General features: G+C 51.9%; 1 protein-coding gene across 3 annotated transcripts in view; it reads left to right on the forward strand.

Annotated features, from left to right (window-relative positions):
• CARS1 (cysteinyl-tRNA synthetase 1) overlaps positions 1 to 26,216 on the forward strand; it is a 49,104-nt gene that overhangs the window by 17,565 nt on the left and 5,323 nt on the right. For all 3 annotated transcript variants that reach the window (XR_012001687.1, XM_026004197.2, XM_026004196.2), the window contains 11 exons: positions 10,145 to 10,285; positions 10,515 to 10,603; positions 12,468 to 12,589; positions 16,885 to 16,997; positions 17,514 to 17,642; positions 17,990 to 18,119; positions 18,215 to 18,318; positions 18,683 to 18,780; positions 19,006 to 19,195; positions 19,534 to 19,602; positions 21,907 to 21,988. Coding sequence is in view for 2 of the 3 variants with exons in the window: in XM_026004197.2 (XP_025859982.1) it covers positions 10,145 to 10,285; positions 10,515 to 10,603; positions 12,468 to 12,589; positions 16,885 to 16,997; positions 17,514 to 17,642; positions 17,990 to 18,119; positions 18,215 to 18,318; positions 18,683 to 18,780; positions 19,006 to 19,195; positions 19,534 to 19,602; positions 21,907 to 21,988 (1,267 nt within the window). In the remaining variant the exon portion in view is untranslated. The remainder of the gene's footprint in view (positions 1 to 10,144; positions 10,286 to 10,514; positions 10,604 to 12,467; positions 12,590 to 16,884; positions 16,998 to 17,513; positions 17,643 to 17,989; positions 18,120 to 18,214; positions 18,319 to 18,682; positions 18,781 to 19,005; positions 19,196 to 19,533; positions 19,603 to 21,906; positions 21,989 to 26,216) is intronic.

A 26,216-nucleotide genomic window follows, 5' to 3' on the forward strand; every position in this document is an offset into this window, starting at 1 on the left:
TGGCCCTTCTTCACGCCGGCACCCCCCTGCTGGCCATCCTCGCCAGCACTCAGGGGGCTCCAGAAAAGACGCCGCCTCAGCTGTCTGTCTGGAAACCAGGGAAGACCTGCACCAGGGCCCAGCCCAGCTTCTGCTTCCCTGTTACTTTCCTCTTCACCTAGTTTACGTTGCCAGCAGAGTCTTTTTCTGAGCTTAATGAGAAGGAGTCCAGTGTACACCGCTCAGGGACGAGCCTTCGCTCAGCGTGCTTCTGCGTGGGGCCCCCACATGGTAGCTGGCCTTCCTTTGGTGGGTGTCCTGCGTCCAGCTGTTTCTCCCTTTCCTGGGACGGCAGTCACGTCCCTTTGTTACCATCAATGCCGCTGTGAATTGTTTTCCTAATGGTTCTACTAATACCCTTTTCTTTAAAAAGTATGGTAAAATATACATATTGTAAAATTTACCATCTCAACTGTTTTTAGGTGCACATTTCAGGGGCAACATTCACTCTGTTGTGCAGCCGTCCCCACCGACTGTCTCCAGGACTGTCCATCATTCCCAATGGGGACTTTGTTCCCAGAAGACACTGACCCCCTCCCTCCCCTGGCCCTATGACCACCGTCCACTCTCTGTCCCCAGGAGACATGGACCCCATCCCTCCCCCGGCCCTGTGACCCATGTCCACTCTCTGTCCCCAGGAGACACTGACCCCGTTCCTCCCCCAGCCCTGTGACCACTGTCCACTCTCTGTCCCCGTGAATCTAGGGACTCCAGGGACCACATAGAAGTAGAATCCTATGGTGTCTGTCTTTTCATGACTGGAATCTTTCCCTCAGTATGACATCCTCCAGGCTGTGGTGGGTGTCCTGATGTTCTTTCTTCTTCAGACTAGATAGCGCTGTATGGTATGCGTGTAGCACATCGCTGATCCCAGGCTCTGACAGACACTGTTTTCACCTTTGGGCTGTAATGAAGAATGCAGCTGTGAGTGGGGATGGGCAGATCCCCTTCAAGCCCCTACCTTGAGTTCTTCTGTGCAGAGACTTCCACATGGGATCGCTAGGAGGTGTGGCAGTTGGATTTTCAAGACTCCGCAGAGCCGCTGTACTGTTTTCCACAGCAGCGCCACGATCGCAGTTTGTCCCCATCCCTGCCAGCATAGTCGCCTGTTTTTCTGATAGTAGCCTCCCCGATGAGCGTGAGGCAGTATTCTATTGTGGTTTGGGCTTGCATTTCCCTTATGACCAGTGAGCTGAGCATCCGATTGTGAGCTGTGAGTTGTTTTCTGTGTGTCTCTGGGTCCACATTTTCAGGAGCTTCTTAAGGCTGTAAACCTGGGGGTGGAACTACTGGGCTGCAGGGCATGTAACTGGGGAGATGGGTAGCTGTCAGTCCCCGGCACCACCCACGCAGCCAGTGATTTGTTGGAAGGGTACATGGCACTTGATGTAGAGTTGTCCTCACATCTAAGGGTCTCACAGGGATGCAGCCGGAGGAGGCTCTGGCCTCTGGGGGGGTGGCAGTTGGGGCCTGCAGTATGGTAACGCTTTCCTAAGTGCCTGTACAAGTGCGTTGTGCTGACACATTTCCGGGGTTGTATGAATTTGGGTATACACTGGCACTTTAGAGCGTCAGGTTCTTTCCTTCTATCAGTGGAGCATAAACTAGTGGTTTGGGTCTCTCATGAGGTCTCGTCTGAGCACTCATCCTCTGCCTCATTTTCCACCGAGCTGTCTTTTTCTTTTTCTTTTTTTTATTATCATTATTTTTTATTTATTCATGAGAGACAGAGAGAGAGACACACACACACACAAGCAGAGGGAGAAGCAGGCTCCACGCAGGGAGCCCGACGTTGGACTCCATCCCAGGTCTCCAGGATCAGGCCCCGGGCCAAAGGCAGGTGCTAAACCGCTGAGCCACCTGGGCTGCCCTGAGCTGTCTTTTTCTTATGGGATTATAGGCATTCTTATTCCTGGACACTAATCCTTTGATTTAAATATGTTGCACTTTCTCCCAATCTCTGGCTTTTCTTTTCACTACTTTTAATAGCAGAGGGTCTTACTTTTAACACAGTCCAACATATCCACTCTTTGTTTTTGTACTTAGTATGTTTGTGTTCTGTGACAGCTCTGTGTGTATGGGTCTGTAGGTTCTTTTCTGTTGGTCACATCCCCCATCCTGGGTGAGCTGTCATTGTGCTGTTTATTCTGTGTTTGTTCTTCAGGTATGTTTTGAGTTCTCACCTGGTCCTATTCCAGGAGAGACACTGTCAAGGGATTTTAAATATTGAATGGAAGCATTGTTTCAGACTGGTTGGTCCTCTCCATTCTGTCTCTCTGTTTCATCTGTGGCTTTAAAGACCTGGTTTTTAGAGCAGTTTCAGGTTCACAGCAAAATTGAGAGGAAGGTATAGAGATTGCCCATGTGCCCCGTCTTCCCCCCAGAACCTCCCCCACTATTAGCATATCCACCAAACTGGCATGTGTGTTATAGCTGATGAACCAGCACCGACACAGTGTCCTCACCCAGAGCCCACAGATGACACCAGGGTTCTATCTTGGGGGTGCACATTCTATGGGTGTAGACAGCTGTGTCATGGTTCCTATCTACTCTGCAGAGTACTTTTCCTGCCTGAAGAAGACTCCATGCTCTGCCTGTTCATCCCTCCCCCCAGCCCCTGGAAATCACTGATCTCTTTGCTGCCTCCATGATTTTCCCATTCCAGAATGCCACAGAGTTGGAATCCTATAGCGTGTGACCTTCTCAAATGGGCTTTTCTCGCCAAGTGTACATTTTAGGGTCCTCCATGTCTTTTCATGGCTTGATAGCTCATTTGTCTCTAGTTCTAGACAACATTCCATCATCTGGATGGACTGCAGCTTGTTTATCCATCCACCTACTAAAGTGCATCTTTGTTGCTTCCAAATTTAGGCAATTGTGAAAAAGCCACTAGAAACATCTGTGTACAGGTTTTTATGTGCACATAAGTTTTCAGCTCCTTTAGGTCAATGCCAAGGAGCATGACTACTGGATCATATGGTAAGAGTATGTTCAGATTTGTAAGAAACCACAAATCATCTTCCAAAGTGGCTGTACCATGTTGCATCCACCCCCCCCCCCGACCCCCCAGCAGCGAATGAGAGTTACTTTTGTTCTGGATTTTCCCAGCATCAGGTATTGTCAGTGTTTGTGTTTTGGCCATTCTAATAGGTGTGTGATGGTATCTCGTTGTTGTGATTTGCATTTCCCTGAGACATAGGATGTGGAGCATCTCTTCTCATGTGTTTATTTGCCATCTATGTATCTTCTTGTGTGAGGTGCCTGTTCATGTCTTTGGCCCATTTTTTATCGGGTTGATTGTTTTCTTATTATTGAGTTTATATACTTTGGATAGTAGTCCTTTTTTTTTTCTCAAGATTTTATTTATTTATTCATGAGAGAAACAGAGAAACAGAGATATAGGCAGAGGGAGAAGCAAGCTTCTTCCAGGGAGCCCAATGTGGGACTCGATCCTGGGACTCCAGGATCACACCCTGAGCTGAAGGCAGATACTCAACCTCTGAGCTACCCAGGCATCCCTGGATTATAGTCCTTTATCAGATGTGTCTTTGGCAGATATTTTCTCCTAGCCTGTAACTCATTTTTTAAATTTTCTGGACAGTGTCTTTCCCAGAGCAAAAATGTTTAATGAAGCATAGCACACCACTTCTTCCTTTTATGGATTGTGCCATCTGTGTTACAGCGAAAAAGTCATTGCCACACGCAGGCTAGGGTAGATTTGCCTCTGTGTGATCTAGTTTCACAGTTTTGCATTTCACTCTTAGGTCTGTGATCCATCCTGAGTCACTTTTTGGGGAGGTGAAAATACTGGATCTAGAGTTGTTTTGTGTATGGATGTCCGGTAGCTACAGCACCTTTTGTTGAAGGACCCTATTTTTTTCTTCCACTGAATGGCCTTTGCTCATCTATCACAGTACGGGGGACTGTACTTGTGTGGGTCTGTTTCTGGGCTCTCTCTTCTGTTCCCTTGATCTATTTATCTCTTTTGGCAACATCACATTGTCTTGATTACTATGGTTTTATAGGAAGTCTTGAAGTTGGGTAGTGTCAGGCCTCCAATTTTGCTCTACTTCAATATTGAGTTGGCTCTTCGGGGTCTTTGGCCTCCGTACAAACTAAGAATCCGCTTGTTGACATGGGTAAAATGCCATCCTGGGATTTAGATTGGGGTTGCTTTGGATCTCCAGATCACTCTGGGAAGAGCTGACATCCTGACAATGTTGACTCTCCTATCTGTGAATATGAAATAGCTCTCCGCTGACTTAGTTCTTCATTGGTTTCCTTCATGAAAGTTTTATAGTTTCCTCATGTGGATCTTGTACCCGGTTAGTTAGATTTATACTATTTCATTTTAGGGCATGCTAATGTAAATGTTTTATCACATTCTACTTGTTATAGTTTTATGTCTTCCTTCCCAGTGAATATGCCTTTTATTTTATTTTTTTTAACTTTTTGTTTTTTTTATGATAGTCACAGAGAGAGAGAGAGAGAGAGAGAGAGAGAGGCAGAGACATAGGCAGAGGAAGAAGCAGGCTCCATGCACCGGGAGCCCGATGTGGGATTCGATCCCGGGTCTCCAGGATCGTGCCCTGGGCCAAAGGCAGGCGCCAAACCGCTGCGCCACCCAGGGATCCCTGAATATGCCTTTTATTTCCTTTTCTTGTTTTACTGCATTAGCAAAGATTTCTAGTAGGAGGTTGGAAAGGAGTGGACCGAGGGAACATCCTTGCCTTGTTCTGGATCTTAATGGGAAAGCTGGTTTCTTACCTTGAAGTATGATGTTAGCTTTAGGATTTTTACAGATGTTCTTTATCAAGTTGAGGGAGTTTATCACTCTTCCTAGTTTTCTGAGAGTTTTTATTATGAATGGGTGTTGGATTTTGTTCTTTGCTTTTTCTGTATCTTTCAAAGCCATCATGGCATTTTACTTTTTTTAGTCTGTTGATGTAACAATTACATTAATTGATTTTTATATAGTTGAGCCACCCTTGCATAACTGTGATAAATCCAGCTTGGCCATGCTATATAATTTTTTTTAGACTTTTGTGGATTTAACTTGCTAATATTTTGTTAAGGATTTTTCCATCATATTCATGAGAGATATTGGCCTTAGTTTTCTGCTCTTGTAATGTCTTTGGTTTTGGTATCAGGGTAATGCTGTCCTCCTAGAATGAGTTAGGTAGTCCCTCTGCTTTTGTCTTCTGAAAAACTATAGAAATGATATAATTTGTTCTTAAGTCTTTGGTAAAATTCGCCAGTGAATCCCCCTGGGCCTGGCAATTTCGGTTTTGGAAAGTTATGAATTATTAATTAAATCTCTTTAATAGGAGCACCTGGGTGGCTCAGTGGTTGAGCATCAGCCTTTGGCTCAGGTCGTGATCCTGGGATCAAGTCCCACATAGAGCACCTCAGGGGAGCCTGCTTCTCCCTGTCCCTATGTCTCTGCCTCTCTCTGTGTCTCTCATGAATAAGTAAAATCTTTTAAAAATATAATAAAATAAATAAATCTCTTTAATAGCTAATAGACTTTTCAGATTGTTTATATCATCTTGTTTGGTTTTTGGTAGCTTGTGTCTTTCAAAGAATTGGTCTATCAATGCAGGTTGTCTAACTTGGGTGCACAGAGTTGTGTGTAGTATGTCTTTATTATGCCTTTTTTTTTTTGCCTTTTTTTTTTTTTTTAAGATTTATTTATTCATGAGAGACACAGAGAAAGAGAGGCAGAGAAACAGGCAGAGGAAGAAACAGAGGGAGAAGCAGGCTCCCTACCGGGAGCCCGATGCAGGACTCAATCCCTGATCCCAGGATCACACCCTGAGCCGAAGGCAGATAGATGCTCAACCGCTGAGCCATCCAAGCGTCCCCTTTATTATGCTTTTAATTTCTGTGAGTTCTGTAGTGATATTTTTCTTTGGTTTTGGGTTCTCTCTCCTTTTTCTAAGGTAGTAGCCTGGCTAGAGGCTCATCGATTTTATTCATTTTCTCAAAGAACCAGTTTTTGGTTTTGTTGATTTTTCTTAATGGATTTCCTGTTTTCTGCTTTAATTTTTATTATTTCTTTTCTTACATTTTTGGACCTGGACCTTTCTTTTTCTAGTTTCCTAAGGTGGAAGCTTAGATGATTGATTTTAGACCTTTTTTCTTTTCTAATTGGTACACCCAGTGTTACAGACTTCCTCTAAGCATTGCTTTTGCTGTATCTCACAAATTTTGATAAGGTGTGTTTTCATTTTCATTTAGGTCAAAAATTTTAAATTTTTTCTCAAGATTCTACCTGTGTGTCCTTTGGAAGCGTGTTGGTTGATCTCCGTGCATCCTGGGGATTTTCCTGCTCTCTTTCTCGATTTCCAGTTCTGTTCCACAGTGCTCTGAGAGTAGATGCAATGTATGATTTCTGGCCTTTTAAATTTGTTCAGGCGTGTTTTACAGCCTAGCTCGTGGTGTGTGCTGGTGCATGTTCCACATGGTCTTGAGCAAAATGTTCTGCCCCTGTTGGATGAAGTGGTCGGTGGTTGTGCATTAGATCCAGCTGATGCTGGTGCTGTTGAGTGCCACTGGATGCATATCGATCTCCTGCCTGCTGCTCTGTCCACGGCCGAGGAGGGCTGCTGGTGGCCCTGGCTACCTTCGTGGACTCACCTGTTTCTCCTTGCAGTTCTGTGTGCTGTTGCCTCATGTCATTTGATGCCATGCTGTTGGGCCCATACACCTCCAGCACCACTGTCTTGAAGAACTGACCCCCGTGTCCTGTCAGGCTCTCCTTTATCCCTGATGACTCTCTTTGTTTGTCTGCTCTGTCTGCAACTAGCTACTCCTGATTGATTTTTTTTTTTAATTTTTATTTATTTATGATAGTCACAGAGAGAGAGAGAGGCAGAGACACAGGCGGAGGGAGAAGCAGGCTCCATGCACCGGGAGCCAGATATGGGATTCGATCCCGGGTCTCCAGGATCGCGCCCTGGGCCAAAGGCAGGCGTCAAACCGCTGCGCCACCCAGGATCCCTCCTGATTGATTTTGAATCGTGCTACCATAGTATTTTTTTCTCCACCCATTTACTTTTAATGCATATGTATCTTTATATCTGAAGTGGATTCCTCGTCGACAATGTACAGTTGGGGCTTGTATTTTGATCCACCTGACTCATTCAAGTGGTGCGTTCATTTTATTTATATTTGTAGATTTTGATTTATTTATTTGTGAGAAAGTGAGCAAGTGAGAGAGAGGTTGAGCATGCAGGAGCAGGGGGAAAGGTAAAAAGAGAGAGAGAAGCAGGTTCCCTGCTGAGCAGAGAACCCAGCGCAGGGCTCCATCCCAGGACCCCAGGATCATGACCTGAGCAGAGGGCAGGCACTTCACTGACTGAGCCCGCCCCCCCCCCCCCCCCAACTCACTGGTGCATTTAGACCACTGACATTGCCAGTGACATGAAGATTGTCGGGTCCCTGGCCACTGTGTGTACTGTTTTCCATCTGATGCCCTTGCTCCTTGTTCCTATTTTTGGAACTCTTTTTCTGTTTTTTTTTTTTTTTTTTTTTTTTTTGGTAGTTTTAATTGAGCATTTTACGTGATTTCACTTTCTCTCCTCTTATGGCATATCATTTTGTACTTTTTTCTTTTAACCTTTTTTTAGGTTGCCCTAGAGTTTGCAACATACACTCACAACTAATTTCCATCCACTTTCAAAGACACTATACAACACAGTCCCGGGGGCACTTTACAATAATAGAATGATCCTAGTTCTGCCTCCTGTCTTTATGTTGTTGCTGTCGCTCATTTTACATGTCTATAAACATGGGAGTGGGAATGCTCTGTGTGCATAAAGGATGTACATAAGCATGCAGATTGACATGTTCTTGCTATTACTATTTTGAACAAACTCTTATCTGTTAGATCAGTTAAGAAAAACCAAAGGTTTGGGGCACCTGCGTGGCTCAGTTGGTTGAGCTGAGTCTGCTGGAGATTCTTTCTCTCCCTCTGCCCCTCGACACTCACATTCTCTCCCTCTCTGTCAGATAAAATTTTTTTATTTTTATTTTATTTTTTAAAAAAGTTTTTTTAAAAAGGAAAAATAAAAATTTTCAAAAATTTTCATTTTACCTTCACATCTTCTCTCTTTCACTGTGCAGACCCAAGTTTCTGACCTCTATTATTTTTGTTCTCTCTAAAGAACTTCTTTTCACATTTCTTGCAAAGCAGGTCTACTGGCAACAAATTCCCTTGATTTTTGTTTGCCTGAGAGCCTTTATTTACCTCTGTTTTTGAAGGATAAGCTCACAAAGTTCCGAGTTCTGGGGTGGTGAGTGTTTCCTCTCCACGCTTAAATATCCTCCGTGTCTCTTCTTGCTTGTATGCTTTGCAGGGACAAGTCAAATACAGTGCTTATCTTATTCCTTTAGGCAAGGTGTTTGTCTTCTGATTTCTTTCAGGATTTTATGACCTTTGATTTTTTTTTTTCAGAGACTCTATTCATGAGAGACACAGAGAGAGACAGAGACATAGACAGGAAAAGCAGGCTCCCTATGGGGAGCCTGATGTGGGACTTGATCCCAGGACCCAGAATCACGACCTGAGCTGAAGGCAGATGCTCAACTATTGAGCTGCTAGGTTCCCACCTTCGATTTTCTGCAGCTTGTCTGTGGAATGCCTGGGTGTTGTGTTTTGGACATTTGTCCTGCCCGATGTTCTCTGAGCTTCCTGTGTCTACAGTTCAGGTGTTTCTCCGCTCATTCCTCCCATCCTTTCCTTGAGGCCTCCCCATGGGCACACGTCACACCTTCTGTGCTTGTCTTGTGGTCCTTGGCCATTCTGTTGGGTATCGTTGGGTCCCTAAGAACGTGGATGGTCTGCTTTGCCATTGGAGCCTCTGGCACTGGGATGGGATCCTCTTGTCGGCCGCGTCCACTCCATGGGTGAGTCCATCAGAGATGTTCTTCATTTCTGTCTCAGGGTCATCCATCTCCAGAGTCTCCTCATTTTCTCAGGACATCCTTCTCTCTGCTCACCTTGCCCCTCTGTTCTTGCTTGCAGTCAGGCTTATGCATTAGAGTCCCGAGCGTGTCCATCCTGGTGGTTTTAAGCCCCTGGGCTGGGAGTTGCAGGATCCCTGCTGCACCTGCTTCTGCTGCTGCTCTGTGTCTTCAAGTTGTTTCTTTGCGTTGTGCTATGGCTTGTCATTTTTCTCAGCACCAGATGTGGGATACGGAGCAAAAGGGTCTGCTGTGAGCGGGCCAGCGGGGAGGGGGCCAGGCTCGGGGGTGGCCTCGTCCCAAGTGCTGTGCTCGGGGCTGGGTCTCTGGTGTGCCACGCCTCTGGACTGAGAGTGCTGAGAAGTTCCGCTCACCCCTCACCAGCCCAGCAGCGTTCACAGGGGTATCCTACCTAGGGCTCTTGGTGGAAGCATCTAGCTGCCCTTCTTCTGTCGGCATCATGCATACAAATGCACTCAACCTGCGTGTCCACATCCACTTCCCCCTCCACCCTTCCTTCTTTGCCCTTTCGCCCCCACTAGTGAACTGCAGACCACCCTCCTGTCCCCACGTCCCTGTCCCTTCACATGCTGAAAACCCTGGGTTCCTCCACAGCTGAACCTCAGGGTCCCCGCTAGCCTTCAAGGCTCAGGCCATGATATCAGAGATGGACATGTCTCCTATGTGACGTGGTGCTGTGGTGACAGGACATGTCTTGGATTAACTCTGCACCGTGTGGTGTGTGAAACGGGGCTGGCGTCTTCAGTTGACGGCATCTGGCAGGACATTGTGGTCTTGACTCCTCTGTCTAGGATGGGGGCTCTGCACATCACCTGACACCGGTGTGTCCGGTGTCCTGGCCATGGACTGCTGCACCATGCGCTCCTGGCCTGCACCATGCTGGCAGCAGTCGGACCTCCCGAATGTGCCTCTGAAGCTCCCGTTTACAGAGTGTGTTTGTGTCAGTGCTAAGCCCTTTATGTGAACACCATGGTCTCTTGGAAGTGGCAGCTCCTCATGGAGCAGGGCTTTGCATGGCACATCTTTGAATTAGAGGCCGTGATTAACACAGACTGAGTGTACAAGACACAGTCCTGTTATAAACTTGTACACGCCTGTGCATGTTCTCTTTCTTCAGGTGCTGTTGGAAGAAGCAAAGGACTTGCTCTCTGACTGGCTGGACTCCACACTCGGCAGTGAGGTCACTGACAATTCTATTTTCTCCAAACTGCCCAAGTTCTGGGAAGAGGAATTCCACAAAGACATGGAAGCCCTGAACGTAAGTGTGGCCAGTGGACTGATACTCGCTCTCTGGGCCCTGGTGCCTGAAAGGCCTCATGTGGCCCAGGCCATCATCCTAATTGCACGCATGCTAAATGAGGTTTAAAATGAGAACTGAGGGCACGAGGGGCTTCTTGGCCAGCATCTGGTCCTGCTGCTTCCCTGGGCGCTCGCCTGAAGCTGCTGTTTCGGAAGGAAGAACTGGGACTTTCTCTCATCATCCACAGGTTCTCCCTCCAGACGTCTTAACCCGCGTTAGTGAATATGTGCCAGAGATTGTGAACTTCGTCCAGAAGATTGTGGACAATGGCTACGGGTAAGATGTGCGCCCTCTGCGGGGCAGGGCTCCATCCAGGGAAGGCTTTCCCAAGAAGGCAGCCTCTCCGTCTCTGAGTGGGGATGTGGAGCCGGGGACCCTCTGGGGGATAGGGTGCCACTGGCGCTGCTGTCACCAAGCCTACAGACGAGGTGGCTTAAACAGCAGAAATGTATTTCCTCACAGCTCCAGATGGCAGATGACTGAGGCCATCATGCCAGTGGGGCAGATTCCTCTGAGGGCCTTGAGGGAAGGATCTGTCCCAGCCCTTCCTTGACTTACAGGCAGTGGCTGTCTCAAACTGTTCACACACTTGTCACTCTGCACATGGGCTGTTTGGGCTCCTTTAGAGTCTTGATGTTACCCTCTTATGTAGACACCTGCTTAGCAGTCACACTGGGTTAGGGCTCACCCTGGTGACCTCACCTAACTTCTGGGAAGGCTCTATCCAAATACATTTGTGTTTCGAGGTGCTGGCGGCTAGGACTACACCATATGAATTTGGGGAGGACATGGTTGAGCCTGCAGCCTCACTGTAGCAGCACCCCTTCACATGCTGACCTCATGGCAGGCCTCTGTGCTCTGTCCCACTGGATCCTTAGCTTCAGGCTTGCTTCATAAGAGAGCTCTTTGGGCTTTCCTTGGTATTGGCTGCCATCAAACAGGTATTTAGCTGTAGGGACACCATCTCTTTGTTCAAGACAAGGAGGAAAAGCAAGAGGGTGTTGCTGGCTATGCCCTGCCTACAGCAGGAGTCCCCAGCAGACTTGCTCATGAAGGCCGGCACCTGGACCCAGCCCCGCCAGGTGGGCTGTGCAGGCCCTTTACTTGGGCCGAGGCCAGGATGGGGCTGCTGTAGGAGCTCGTGGCCTGCAGTCTACTGGGGTGCCCAGAGCTAAGAGCATGAGCATGGGGCCTAGACTGGTGAGCATGGACCTGCCAGGTGTCTGGAGGCATCAGCCCTGCCATGCGGGCAGTGAGGGCATTTATCTCTGAGTCACCTCCCAGGGCATGTGTGTTCCCTTGGGGGCCCTCACCTGGCTGTGATTCCACATACTCTGTCCTGGCCCGGTCTATGATCCTAGTACCACCTGACTATGGGAAACACTGTGCAAGTGTCCGAAGTCCATATGGTCAGAAATCAACAATGAATGGAGGCTCAAATGGGAGTGTTGTGTCTACAGCACATGGTACCTGTTTGTGGCACTCCTGCTCTAGGAGCTCGCTTCCTCCCTCGCAGGGCAGACGAGGCATCCACTGAACAACGTGAGACATGCAGAACCCCTAGCACAGTCCCGGAGCAGCACAGGCCGCCCGGGAGTGATGGTGCCTCCTCTCTCCCTGTCACTTAACATGATCACTGCAGGGCAACACCAGGGTGTGTGCCAAACTGAGTGATGGGGGCAAGGCTGTGGTGGGAGAAGGCAGATCATTCTGGGCTGGAGTAATCTGCTTCTGGGAGGCAGAGAGCCGTGGCTGGGCCATGCAAGTGGGTAGAATGTAGCTAGAGTGAGGACGTGGCACCCAGGACTGCGCTGTCACAAGGTGAGGGGCAGGGCAGGAGCTGCCGGGCACAGGGTCTGCAGAGGGATGGGCTGCCCAGGCAGGGAAGGTAGGGGTTGGCCTCCAGGGCATGAAGTGTTCTTGTCAGGTGCTCGGCCTGCACGGTGGCCACGGGTGAGGGTTGGGTGCATCACAGAGCCGCCGGAGGCCCGAGCCGGCCCCAGGCGCGGAGGGCAGAGCCGAGGGGAAGCGGCCCACAGCCTGTGTCACCCTTTGGCTCTTTGTGTCGTCCTCCTGTGAGGTGCTCTGGGCCATCTTCAGATCTGTCATGCTTGCCCACACCCTACTTCTTATTTTCCAGCTATGCTTCAAATGGGTCCGTCTACTTCGATACGGTGAAGTTTGCTTCCAGCGAGAGACACTCCTACGGGAAGCTGGTGCCCGAGGCTGTTGGAGACCAGAAAGCCCTTCAGGAAGGGGAAGGTAAACAGCTGGGTGCAGGTGGTGGGTGTTCCAGCCGAGGCAACGCAGGCTCGTTCCCTCAGGATTTTAGGAGTTTTCCAGGGAAGCAAAAAAGCTGGTATATCCAAGACCATCTTGAAAAGCATGACAGACTTCAGGGCCGGGGCTATAGGGCTGGCGTTCGTGGTGGCGAGAGCACCTGAGGGTCAAGGTGGTACACTTGGCCAGTGTGTTGGGCGCCCAGCACTGGTGTGTTTGGAATATGCAGGTTGTGACCCACTGAACGAGGGTGTAGAAGTCACCCACACAGGGTTGGCGTCTGAGCTCCTGCTTTGGGAACTGAAAACCCTAGAGCTGTTTAGATTGAAGGCAGTTTCAATACTCCTGTGCAGAGGAAGTGGGGCCCAGGTTCAGAGCAGGCACCATGAGGCAGGGGCAGAGCAGAGCCAGAGAGCCGGGCAGCAGGCACCTGTTTGTTATGAGGCAGCTGGGGCTCACCTTTGCATGGTTATTTTGAAAGGTGCCCCGGGACAAGCTAGGCAGGAACCCTAGGGTCAGGTCCTGCGTGAGCGTCCCAGCTCTGGGTGTGAGCAGGGGTGTCACACCATCGGTGCCTGGGCAGCACCTCAGTACAGCGGTTCTCTCGTCCCACCGAGACATGTGCATCACAGCAGCCCTTGTACTCATCTTGATCTGGGTATAGCTAACGCTCACAGGTATGAGCTGCACGGGGGCACACACCTGCAGATCGTTCTGGATAAGGGCAGGGAAGTACTGCACACATCCCCTTCTGTTTTTTTCCATAACCTCTTCTCTGGCTTACATTTGGTTAGAACACTGTGTGTGACATGTGTTCATGTACCATTCATGCTGTTGCTGGGGCTCTATCCAGCAGTGGGCTCTTCATGGTTTTGGTTTTGGGGAATCATTTGCAGATTTTCAAGTGCATGCTGGGATCAGTACCCCCAGCCCCCTGCCCAGCATTGTTCAGGGTCATCTGTATTAAATGTGGACATGTGGCTTTCTCTGGACCAGGCTACAGTAGGAGTGTCTTTCATGGTGTTTTTTCCACCCTTAACACTTCCAGGGACTCGGGCAGACCACATAAGCATCATTCCCGTGGTACAGGGATTGCTGGGGTCCGCGCTGTTTTCCCTCCAGTTTTCTGGAAGGTAGTTTGGCCATAAAAGTGTTCATACTTTTGGATCAAGTAATTTCACCTTTAGGACTCTGTCACAAAGAGACATCAGAACCTAACACGAAACGATGAGTGGTGTGGACTAAGGGTAGATAGACTAAGTTAGTTCAGTAGCATCATCACCAGACCCCAAGGCATTGAAGGCTAAAGGCATTTTTTTTTTAATTTTTAAATTTATTTATTCATGAGAGACACAGAGAGAGAGAGGCAGAGACATAGGCAGAGGGAGAAGCAGGCTTCCTGTGGGGAGCCTGACATGGGACTCGATCCCGGGTCTCCAGGATCACGCCCTGGGCTGAAGGCGGTGCTAAACCGCTGAGCCACCTGGGCTGCCCAAGCTAAAGGCATTTTGTCAGCATAGAGGAGGCATCTCCTTGGAGGGCAGTCGGGGGCTTATGTGGACAGCAGCGTGGCCCCTGCAGCCCAGCATCCTTGGAGGCAGACACAGCGAGGGAGGGAGGCGCCAGGCTTGGATCACAAGCTGATGGCTCAGCCAGGCACGCAACGCCTGGGGTGCACGAGGAGTGGGGCTTTGTGTAGCAGGTTGCCTTCTAGCACGAGTCAGGGCAGGGCCCCTCGCCTATGCTCATGCCAGACCCACATGGCCGCAGAGTTCTCTGTGGCTCCCTCGGAGTCGCCTGTCTCACAGACTGTGTCATCTGTGCATGACGCCATGGGGTGGGTCCCGGAACTAAAGGGCCACAGACAGTGTACAGACATGTTTACAGTCACAGTCCTGAGTGACCATAGCAGAAGAAACCCTGGGGGATGCCACTCAGCTGCAGGAATGCCTCCCACGGCACAACCTGCTGGATAGGGCAGCCTGTGGTTCTGAATGCAGTTGTTAAAGAACAAAGATGGAAGGTGGGTGGGGTGAGTTGCCAGAAAGGTCAGGGAGGAGCAGTGGAGAGAGCAAGAGAAAACAATTGAGAGAGTGGAGCGGAAATCATAAAAAGTAAGCAGTTGGTTCCTCACAAAGGTGAATGAAATGAGAAAACATGTAGCAAAACTGATGAATGAACACAGAAGATTCACAGATATATCCAGACAAAACCAATGTGACTAGAGACGGCAGAGTCTTAAAGGCCAGGGAGCGCACAGGCTGGCAGGGTGCAGGAGGCCGCCTCCACGGTCTGGGGGATGGAGAGCCCTGGGGATGGGAGGGCACACGCAGCTGTACAGCAGACTTTGCCATCTGGCCCCAGCTGGGTTCCTCTTGTTCCTTTTTTTTTTTTTTTTTTTTCAAAGTTTAAGTAATCTCTACACCCAACGTGGGGCTTGCTTTAACTTACAACCCTGAGGTCGAGAGTCTCCCTTTTCTGATGAAGCCAGCCGGGTGCCTCCGGAGTTCCTAAATATGGCTTGTTCTTGGACCTTTTTTTTCCACATGGACTTTAGACTCCCTTTGTATTCCAGGGACGAGAGCAGGAGAATCCAGCAGCAAATACAGAGGGACGTGCCCTCCTTTGGGAACAGTCCTGCTTCCAGGGCGATGGGACAGCCTCTGGGGTGCAGGACAGTAGTGGAGAGGGGGCCTGGAGCCGCCTTGGGGTCGCAGGGGTTGCCTCTGGGGAGGGAGACAAGAAGGGACAGCAGGGGAGTAGAAGGGATGGTGTGACAACTCCTTATAAAATCTAGAGCAAATAGCGAGTATTACCAAAGTGACATTTTTGAAGCGCGGGAAATGGCGTGTGTGTAAGGGATCCTATTAGCTCTGTCACAGAATTTTTCATTTTAAATTTTAAAAATCATGTACATTCACAAGTAACTATGTTTGTAATAATGGAAATTAAAAGCCTAAATACACATCATCTCCCAAACACAGGGTCACTGAAAGAATGTGCTGGCATTGGGTCAGACTCTGAGCCACTGGTGTGACTGTGACCTGCTCAGGAGCAAAGGTGGGGTTTGCCCTGCTGCTTGGGTAGATTCCTTCCTTTGTCTTTTCGGGTTTTTTGTTTTTGTTTTTGTTTTTTTTTTTAAGATTTATATATTCATGAGAGACACAGAGAGGCAGAGACATAGGCAGAGGGAGAAGCAGGCTCCTAGTGGGGAGCCTGATGCAGGACTTGATCCCAGGACCCCGGGATCACAACCTGAGCCAAAGGCAGACACTCAACCACTGAGCCACCCAGGTGCCCCTAGTTCCCTTACTTTGTGATCCTGGCATTTGCTTCCTGATTCTGTCTCATATTTTCTGAGTTTCCTACTCAGTGCGCCCATGTTGTAGCCTCAGGTCTATTGTGAAAACACCATCAGCGTGGTGCTCTCCCTGCAGCTGTTGTCAGGCTGTTGTCAGGCTGTAGGGGCGACTTCAAGGTTCTTGAAAGGTGGTGGTAATGGAGGTCGGGCTGCAGTTTGCGACCTGGGACACTAGGGGGGGGCTGTCACTCCTGTTCCGGAGCTGCCCGCCAGGGGGCCACAGCACCCAGGGAAGGCCGCATTGCTGCCATGCACCCGGGCGCCTTTGCAGGCCCTGGTGCTGTCCTCACTCACCTGGTCACTCTCTGAAGGGGACCCTCACGACCGCTAATGCGTCCCGCAGGTCCGGAGACGTCTCCTACATGATCATGCATTCCTTTCCCATTGCTCCTGCTGGATGCAGGCTGGCTCGTCCCCGGGGATCTGGCCCTGACTGACCATTTCCGGGAACCGAACTGGCCCAGAAGGAGCAGGGCTGTCCTGGTTTGCCACCTCCGGGCCCAAGGGGCCATGCACGGCAGGTTCAGCTGGTGCTCAGAGCTCGGGGAACCAAGGCAGGGAGCTGTGCAGGCCGTCAGTACTAGACCCCACCGTGAGAGCGGGCTCCATACCACGGCCTCACCCCACAGAGCCGAGCACCCTGGCTTGTCTTAGACCGGGGATGAGGCTGAGGGTGCGGGTGGGGAGAAGGGCGTCTGGAGAACTGGTGGGTGTGGTTGAGGCCCCTGGGGAATCACCCTGTGACTCCTGAGCTTACATACTGGGCAGCACGGACGTGGTCACAGTGAGCGGCGTGCTGACCGAAGAAGTAAGCGGAAATGAGAGGCACTGGCCAGTAGCCACCAGAGCGGCCTTGTAGTGACACTGCCGTGCCCACCACGCAGCACTGGGTGACCTGCTTCCCTCGTGTCCACAGGTGACCTGAGCATCTCTGCAGACCGCCTGAGTGAGAAGCGGTCTCCTAACGACTTCGCCCTGTGGAAAGCCTCCAAGCCGGGCGAGCCGTCCTGGCCGTGCCCGTGGGGAAAGGTGTGCTCCTGGGAAGGCACAGGGCTGCCGCGGCACCATCCACCCTGTCCTAGGGACCCAGACGCCACAGAGCCTTGTGGGCCTCTGGGCTTGTGACTTCCTTTTCGGGACTCTGCCCACGTGCCGCTGGGGTGGGGGCATATTGGACTACCTCCGAGGCCCCTGTATCCTGGTGGCCTTTGACTCTGAGTGTTACCCGCTCCTGGAGGTGAGTCTGCCCTCTGGTGTTCCCTGTGACAGCAGTCCTGGTGGCCCAGAGCTGCGGGATGGGGCTGCTGGTATGTGCTTCTGGTCAAATGCTGGGCAATTCTGGGAGTAACGTGAGCCTTAGCCCCACCTCGGCCTACAAAGCTTGCTGGGAACTAGGCAGCAGGGGCTTCCCTGAGTTTTTCGTGTGTGGAACATAACATCTGTTCTAATAAGGCTCAGAGGTTTTAAGGGTTATGAGCATGGGAAAATTGAAGGCTGGGACCCAGAGGGGAGGCCAGTTGGTCACTGGGTCCTTTGAATCTCTAGGGGCGTCCGGGATGGCACATTGAATGCTCTGCCATGGCGGGCACTCTCCTGGGAGCCTCGATGGACATTCATGGCGGAGGCTTTGACCTCCGGTTTCCCCACCATGACAACGAGCTGGCTCAGTCAGAGGTAGGCAGGGGCTGGGATCGTTGGTTCATCTGGGTGGGTGGGCTTGAGTTTACCCCTGCAGTGGTGGAAACAGCCAGGGGTGCTGCTGGTGAGGTGCTGAGCAGAGCCTCATGCAAACACCAGGGTCCTGCTGGTGGGATTCAAACCCCAACTGTTTGGTCCAATTTCCCACATAAACAGCCTGAGCTTTGGCTCCCAGACCAGAGCCTCTTGGCTCCCGGACCAGGGCCGGCCCTCTGAGCCCCAGGTGTCCCAGCTCGGAGAGGCAGCCCCCGCTTCTGCATCACCGCGGGAATACGGTGCCCCATGGTGCCCCGACCGTGCCCTCTGCGCCCCTTCCTGAGCAGGCCTACTTCGAGAATGATTGCTGGGTCCGCTACTTCCTCCACACGGGCCACCTGACCATCGCTGGCTGCAAGATGTCCAAGTCACTCAAAAACTTCATCACTATCAAAGACGCCTTGAAGAAGCACTCAGGTAAAGTCGCCCCCGCCCCCCGCCCTGAGACCTGGGCATCCATTTCTGCAGAGGCTGGGAGGCTGAGGGTACCACCCTGCCATCTCCCCTCCCAGCGCGGCAGCTGCGGCTGGCCTTCCTCATGCATTCCTGGAAGGACACCCTGGATTACTCGAGCAACACTATGGAGTCCGCACTGCAGTACGAGAAGTTCATGAACGTGAGTGCCCTCTCCTCCTCTCTGCGGCGGGGTCAGGCCTGCTCTGTGTCTGCTGACACAGAGAAGCAGCTCCACTCTCGGGGTGTGCCCTGGCCCTGCACCTCTCCCTGGAAAGGCCTGCTGACTGGCTAGCATTAGCAGCGCACCTGTCAGCGGAAGCAGGACCTCAGGCTAAACCCAGAACGGAATGCATTCCCGCCTCAAAGGAACACCCTCCACCCTTTGGCCACTGGCATTGGTGTCAGTGCGCACTGCTTTCTCAGATGATACACAGAGGAGGCGCGCCTCACCGTGATAGCTCTTTCTCTGATGCTGCTCAAATGAAGTTTTCTAAATGCCGCTAAACTGAATTTTCTGACTTCAGGAGTTTTTCTTAAATGTGAAAGACCTCCTCCGAGCTCCCGTTGATATTAGTGGTCGGTTTGAAAAGTGGGAAGATGAAGAATCGGAACTGAACAAGAGGTAGGAGACTGCTCTGGGGTTCGCAAGTGTGCCTGCGTTCTGGGCCACCCAGAGGCCACCAGAGGCCCGCCCAGCAGTGGAGTGGGGGGCATAGCACCATCACGCCCGTGTGTGCAAAACCATACCCAGCACACGTAGCACCCAGTGCGCCATGTTCTGGCCGCTGGACCGCTCGGGCACTTGTGCACCATGTCACCCGCCAACCTTCCTGTTCCTCTCACTCAGCTTTTATGACAAGAAGGCAGCGGTTCATGAAGCCCTCTGTGACAATGTGGACACACGCACTGTCTTGGAGGAAATGAGGGCTTTGGTCAGCCAGTGCAACCTATACATGGCGACCCGGAAGGCTGCCAGGAGGAGGCCCAACCGGGCTCTGCTAGAAAGCATCGCTCTGTACCTCACCCGCATGCTAAAGGTAGGCTGGTCCTCGACCCACAGGCCCCATGTGCACACAGCAAGAATGGGTTACAGGGGCTGAGACCTGCTCCCATCCTCAGCTCCCACTGTGCTCCAGTGTATCAGAACGCATATGCATGTCCTCACTGTGGGCACTTTTGCCTTCCCGCCTGGTACAACACTACTCACTGTGCATACCTCCATGCTCATGAGGCCTGGGCCCATGGTTTGGTGGCCTCACTCAGAGAGCCCCGGAGAGGGCAGATGGGAGCACACTTGGGCCTGGCATCCAGTCATCATAGGCCACTTGTCAGGACCCCTTGACACACTCATCATGCATATCTGTTTCTCTTCTAGATCTTTGGGGCCATTGAAGAGGAAAGCTCCCTGGGATTCCCAGTGCGAGGACCTGGAACCAGCCCAGATGTGAGTAGAGCACACCTGGGTGCAGAGATGCTCCCTCTTTGGGGGTCGCCCCCACCCCTGAGAAGTGGTGCCCATTTGGAGGAGCACCATCCTGCCTTCCACACCTGCTCCCTCCCCTTCCTTATTCATGTCCTGGGGACCACAGGGGCCAACCCTGTGGACATTTGGGGGCCCACATTAGGTTCCATCTGCACTGGACTTTCCAGAATGGGCCCCGGGTCATGTCTGGACCTGGCTGGGGGAATTGAACATAGCTGTTCACCACACGTGTGCAAGGTCAGCAGAGGCCATGGCAGCCTCGCTCCCTGACCATTCACTGGGGGTGCTTGTGCTGCTGTCTGAGAGCTCAATTCCAGGATGGCAGGCTCGATGGGACCATCTTTGATTAAGCTGCAGCCACATGGCATAGATGCCCATGTGCTCATGTCCTTGTACATGTGGATTCAGATAGCATGCCGATTCATGAGTCTGGTGGGGAGAAAGTTCCTGGGCAGTGGCCAGTGTCGCCCTGGTACTGGTAGTTTCTGCTGCACGATGGCCGTCCTTCATGGCATATGCTTGTTCAGGCTCGTCTCAGACACACTTCTATCCTCCCTCTGTAGGAGTGATCTTTAAGGACTTGAAGAGAATATGTAGTAGATACTTAGGTATAACTCATTTAAAGGAAAATAGGAAGCACATACAAGGTAAAAAGGCAAACTCTTTTTAGAATTCTTTTCCAGACAGTGGCTGGTGTGAGGAACCCTCTTCTGCAGGGGGAACGTATAGGTGTCTCCCCAAGAACTGATTTCTGCAGAGAAACCAGTTTGTGTTGTGAAGAAGCACTGCCTCAGCTTGGTGCCCACCTCTCCAGGGGCTTTATTAGCCATAAAGCTAGTTGTTCTAAAGGCATTAACCTTCTTCAGTGTTTCTCAGAAAGGAAACCTACGCAGCTGTGGTATTTTCTTGAACAAGGGATGCTAGATATTTAGTTTCTTAGAAAAAGAAAAAGAAAAAGAGAAAAAAAACACTTTCTACATTCAAGACCGCCTGCTCTTGAACTTAAAATAATGCTTTTAGTGCGGTGGTTGTGTGGGGGCCTTTCCATGTGACCTCTGTGGGCCCTTTGAAGGCTGAGCATTGGAATAAGCAACCACCAGGTGGGACCTGCCAGGCCAAAGGGTGGGATCTTCGCTTTACACCATTTGAAGTTTATGTGTCTGCTTCTAAATCTGAATTGTTTTAGGAATGGGGAAGGTGGCCCTACATATTTATCAGGCTACTGTTGAGTGGTGCATAGCATGCTGGTATGGTCCACTAGACCGTGGGGGCAGGTCTCCTCCAGACAGATGCTGCAGGTACGCTGGCTAAGGCCTCCATCCCCCACTGCGCTGAGGCTCACCACCGGTGGACATAAGGAACTAAAATCCCGATCCCCGGTCAGCCTACACGACTGCAGCACCCCAGCCCAGGTGCGTGCTTGGACAGTGAGAGGCCAGGTCACCATGGGCTCATCAGCCAGTCGGCTTCTGCATTTAGATTGTTGCTTTGGTTACTGAGCCACCGAAAGACTTAATTAGGAGGCAGGGGGAGACCTTGCTTAAAAACCTACTGGAAAGATATGAAAGATGTCAAGGAAAAGATGGTTATGAAATTGTTGTTTCTCCAGTTTGGATTCTACTGTCTCTGGTTTTCCTTCTGGCAGGCTTTCCATCCCGGGGCATCTCCAGGTTCCTGTAGGTCATTAACCATTGGTGTAGATGCGAGTCCATGTATGTGCGCACGCGCGTGTGTATATGTGGTAGACACTTCCTGGAGACTCCTTCCTCTTGCACAAGCATGCATGTGGCCACAGGTTGGATGCAGACACGATCTGGCTCCTGGCCCAGGAGGGACCACTGTAGTCTCCCAGAAGAGAACCCGCCCTACAGACACCCACGTGGAGCCATTTAACTATAGATGGGGTATTTTAACCCTGTGTCTGAGAGGAGACAAAGCCGCTCCTGAGAATAGTTGAGCAGAGTGGCCTGCAGAACTTGTCTGGCTGGGCTGGGAGGGAAGCTCTTCTCTCTCTAGCCCGCATTGTCCACACAGGGACCCGCACACTTGCTGTGGACCGAGTGCCAGGTGGGGAGTGTGTCCCAGCCCAGAGGCAGTGGCCATGGCAGTAACGCCCCCCACCCCCCCCCCCCTTGCCAAGCCCTGGCTGAAAATGCAGGTGGAGCTGGTCTCTGAGCGAAACCATTTTTTGTTTTTTTGTTTTTTTGTTTTTTTGTTTTTTTGTTTTTTTGTTTTTTTTGTTTTTCAAAACTGTTTTTTCTGCAGCTGGAATCCACGGTCATGCCGTACCTGCAGGTGCTCTCCGAGTTCAGAGAAGGTGTGCGAAAGATCGCCCGAGAGCAAAAAGGTGAGAGGCTCTTCCTCACGGGGGGGGGGGGGGGGGGGGGGGGGGGGCTGCTTTGGGTGCCAACAGGTGTTAGCAGCGCCAGGCCTGGGGCAGTACATCTGCAATGCTGCCCCGTCAAGTCGTGACAGCACTGTGTCTCTCGACATCATGTCCCCCACAGGGAGGACAGCTGGGTGGGGGCCAAGGACGCATATGTGAGACGCAGGGTTTCTTCGACTGTGCTGCTTGAATGGAAAGGCAGATCTTGCCGCCTGCCCTCCCTCCTGCTGGGGGCTCATGTCCACTTTGGGTGTGTCCAGCGGCCAGAGGGCTTGCCAGCACCTATCCTTGCTTCCGGAGGCTAGCATGGGGAGCTGGGGGAGACAGAGCTGCTGCAACTATTGCTGCACCAGTGTGGTGGGAGACAGCTGCCTGGCACCCAAGGGGCCTCCCCTGGGGCCACCTCACCATGCCCAGCCAGCTGGCATTGCCGATATTCCCGAGGTTGGTTGCCGTCTTGTGTCCTTGGGGACTTGGAGCATGCTGTGTCACTGCCGACCGTGAGACAGAGTTCCAGGCACCATCAGGCAGGGGCGCACATCTTATCCTGCGCCGTCTGTGTGCCGATGGGCATGCTGAACCAAGAACGTGCCAGGCCTGCTCTGCGGCCTTCTTCCCGCGCACGCCGCCCCCTTTGGGGCTCAGCATTTCTCAAAGCAGAAAGCAAAGGGCAGGGATTCAAGCCTTGCCAGGGAGGGTTGTGCAGGAGTCACTTGCCGCAAATGCTACCTGTCACCTGCTGTGCTGCGCTCCCTCCCCAGGCCTCTCTGTGACAGGAAAGCACCCCTGGCGCGCTCGTCTGGCTACCATCCCTGCAGAGTGGGTCCAGGTGGGGTGTCCTGAGGGTAGAGCAGGCAAAGGACTGATGGGGCAGCCAGGGAACCCCCAGAGGGAGCTGCGCCGGTTGCAGGGAGGACAGAGCAAGAGGGCAGGGAGCCCCAAGGCCACAGCCCCTCAGGGAGGAGCCTGGATCTGACAGTGCTGTTTTGTGCTGTTCCCAGGGAGCAGGATGGACAGAGCGAGAGGTTCAGGGGAGGCTCTGGCGTCCTGCCTTCAGCCGAGTTTCCCAGATGCCCAGTGCTTACCTCACAGATGAGGAAGATGTGGTCCAGGATGCCCACAGTCGTGTTGGCCAGAGCTCAGCCCTGGTGTGGGCTGGGGCAGCTGACCAGGAGAGGCTGGGGAAATTGGGAAGAAGCTAGAAGGGCAGAGACTCAGGCGTGCCCAGAACGTCGTTCCCCCTTCATTTGTTTCATTTTTGTTAAGATGTTTGTAACATGAAATGTATTGTTTTGATGATGAGCAAGAGCATAGCTCTGTCTGAAGCACATTCCTGTTGTGCAGCTCTCCCCACTGTTCGTCTCCATCCAGGACTGTGCATCGTCCCAACTGAGGCTCTGTCCCCCAGGAGACACTGACCTCCAGGAGACACTGATCCCTGTCCCTCCTCCCCTGTGACCACCATCCACTCTCTGTCCCCAGGGGACACTGACCCCGTCCCTCCCCTGGCCCTGTGACCACTGTCCACTCTCCGTATGAATTTGATCCCCATAGACCTCATACACATAGAATCGTGCAGTGTTTGTCCTCTTGTCATTGGCTTCTTTCACTCGGTATGACTAAGGTCTATCCATGTTGTGGCAGGTGTTAGAATGTCCTTCCTCTGTAAGGACTGGGTGATATTCCACTGTGTGTGCAGGTTGCATTTTGCTCATTCTCTTGTCTATGGGCAGATTCCTGTGGCCTTGGGCATCCTCTGCTGAGCCTCCCTTTGGGGAGCTAATGGGGCTCCCTGTGCAGTGCCCAGCCTGTTCTCCACTCCTGTGTCTGGCCCTGCCAGCAGTGACCCTGGAGGACTCACTCCCTCCCTTTGCGCCACCCCTCTGAGTGCTCGAGCTCCGGGGACTCTGAGCCAGGCGAGGACAAGCACTGGCCAGGCAGGTGCAGCCTCTGAAGGAAAAGCTGATGGGGTGTCTCCACTGCGTGTTCACACAAAATGTTGCTGAGCTTATGCTCGTTAGCAGATGACCACAATGAAGACCCTCTTTTCCTAGAACCTGCTACAGTCAGATCCTCTTGGAGTCAATAGGTCCATGAGGTCCTGGTGCCTGGCACCTGTGGCCAAGGGTGCCCCCAGGGACCACACGCAGGGAAGCCCATCTTCCTCTTCTGGGCACGTGGCAGCTGCACAGCTGCTTCCTTCCCTGGGAGAGCTGTGCCAGCAGTGGTGGCTGTGCCAGTGGTGGTCTCACCCTTGGCAGCGGTTCCCCTGCATTACCCTGCTGCTCGGGGTGGCCTCTGCTCTGCAGGTCACAGCCCTACGTCTGTCAGCGCCTCTTCCCTCCCCGAGTGACACCCCTGCTCCATCTGGGGTTCTCCTCAGTCCTAGGCTCCACAGCCAGAGCTGCAGACCTGGATCTTCCCTGGGTAGACACACCCCAGAGCCTGCCAGTGCCCCCATCGGCATTGCAGGCAGCGAAGGGGTCTCCTCCCCGTCCCCGGCCGTGGTGGTGTCCACGCTCTCGGTCTCCTGCTTCTCCCCGCCACCCCAGAGGCAGCCCCCGTCTCTGTTCCTCTCTTAAGGTTGTATTAGCTGCCGAGATCTGTGTTTTTCCATATGCTTGAGAATGCTTTATGGAATTCCTCAAAAATATCCAACTGGAGTTTTTTGGGGTTTTTTTGTTTTTTGTTTTTTGTTTTTTGTTTTTTTTTTTTTTTTCAAAAAAAGAGCCCGTTGAGGTGAGATTGACATAACTGACAACTACCTGTTGTTAAAAGTGAACGAGGCAGTTGGCATTTAGTACGTTTACGGTGCTGTGCAACCACAGGTCACAGGAACAGCCGTGACCCCTGGCCCCGTGCCCAGCACCCAGCAGCCTGCCTTCTGCACCCGTAGATCAACCTGGTCCAGACACCCCATGTCCATGCAGCCGAGCAGTATGTGCCCCTCGTCTTTGGCTTCTGTCACTTTACAGAATGCTTTCCTGCAGCGCAGCCGGCACTCCACTCCTTGTCAAGGCAGAATACCGAACCCTTGCATGCACACAACACATTTTGGGTGCCCGTTCGGCCGTTTCCACCTTGTGGCTGTTGGGAATAGTGCTGCTCTGAACACAGGTGCACAAGTGTCTGGTTGAGCCTCATTTTCAGGGTCTGGGGATGTCCCTTGGAGGGGAATCTTGGGGGTTGTATGGCAGCTGTATGTGTGACTTTGAAGAACCACCGAACTGTGTTTTACAGCAGTGGCCCCGTTTCCCCTGCCTGCCAGCTGTGCTGGAGAGCTCCGATCTCTCCACGTGCTCACCAATACTTGCTGTCTCCTGGCTGAACAAAAATGATTATTTTCATTCCAGCCACCCTTGGGGTTGGCAGTGGCATCTCAGCAGGGCTTTGGTGTGTGTTTCCCTCATGACGTGTGATGTTGAGCCCCTTACCCTGGGCTTCATGGTCACGTGTACATCTGTTCTGGAGAGGTGTCTCTTCAGGCCCTGTGCCCATGTCTCATTGGGTCGTTTGTCTTGCCATGGGATTGTGGGAGTTCCTTCCTCTGCAACTGGACCCAGTCAATATGTGACTCAGAAGATGGTAGAGTAGTAGGTATGCCCCCAAAGTAATCAAACAGTTTGGAAAGACAGTCTGGGGGGGAATTCTGAGTTATGTGGACAGGGCAGGTCTCGGCATGGTGGTGATGGCCACTGTCCTCAGCTTTGCGGAACCCAGATCCAGGGGACAGTGTGGGCCTGGGCGTCCTTCCAACTCTCGGGGTGCCAACAGTCGGCTGACGGTGGTGATGCTGGGCCCTGGCTTGCTTCCTTTCCACTTCTGGTAGCTTGCTCCAGCTCCTGCCCCAGGTGTAGCCCTCCCCAGGGGCAGCCCTCCCCATGGGGCTGCGGGCAGGGTAAGGGCAGGGAGCAAGCATAAAGGGTGTTGTCCCATCAGCCGAGCTGGGGAGGACAGTGAGTGTTCCCATGGGCCATGGCCAGTGCTGCAGAGACGGATGAGATGCAGCAGAGGCTTGGGCAGGAGTCAGGGGGGTGTTTGGTTTCTGGCATAGATGTTCCTCACAGGGGCATGGCCAAGGTGTGCAGAGCCACTTGGGATTGGGCCTGGAGTGCAGGCTGGTGCCTGAGGGATGCTGGTCACAGTGTGTCCACCGTACAATAAGGCAGGCAGGGTGCCAGCACTCTTG

The sequence above is a fragment of the Vulpes vulpes genome, chromosome 5, assembly GCF_048418805.1.
Source record: "Vulpes vulpes isolate BD-2025 chromosome 5, VulVul3, whole genome shotgun sequence".
In the NCBI taxonomy this organism is placed as follows: domain Eukaryota; kingdom Metazoa; phylum Chordata; class Mammalia; order Carnivora; family Canidae; genus Vulpes; species Vulpes vulpes.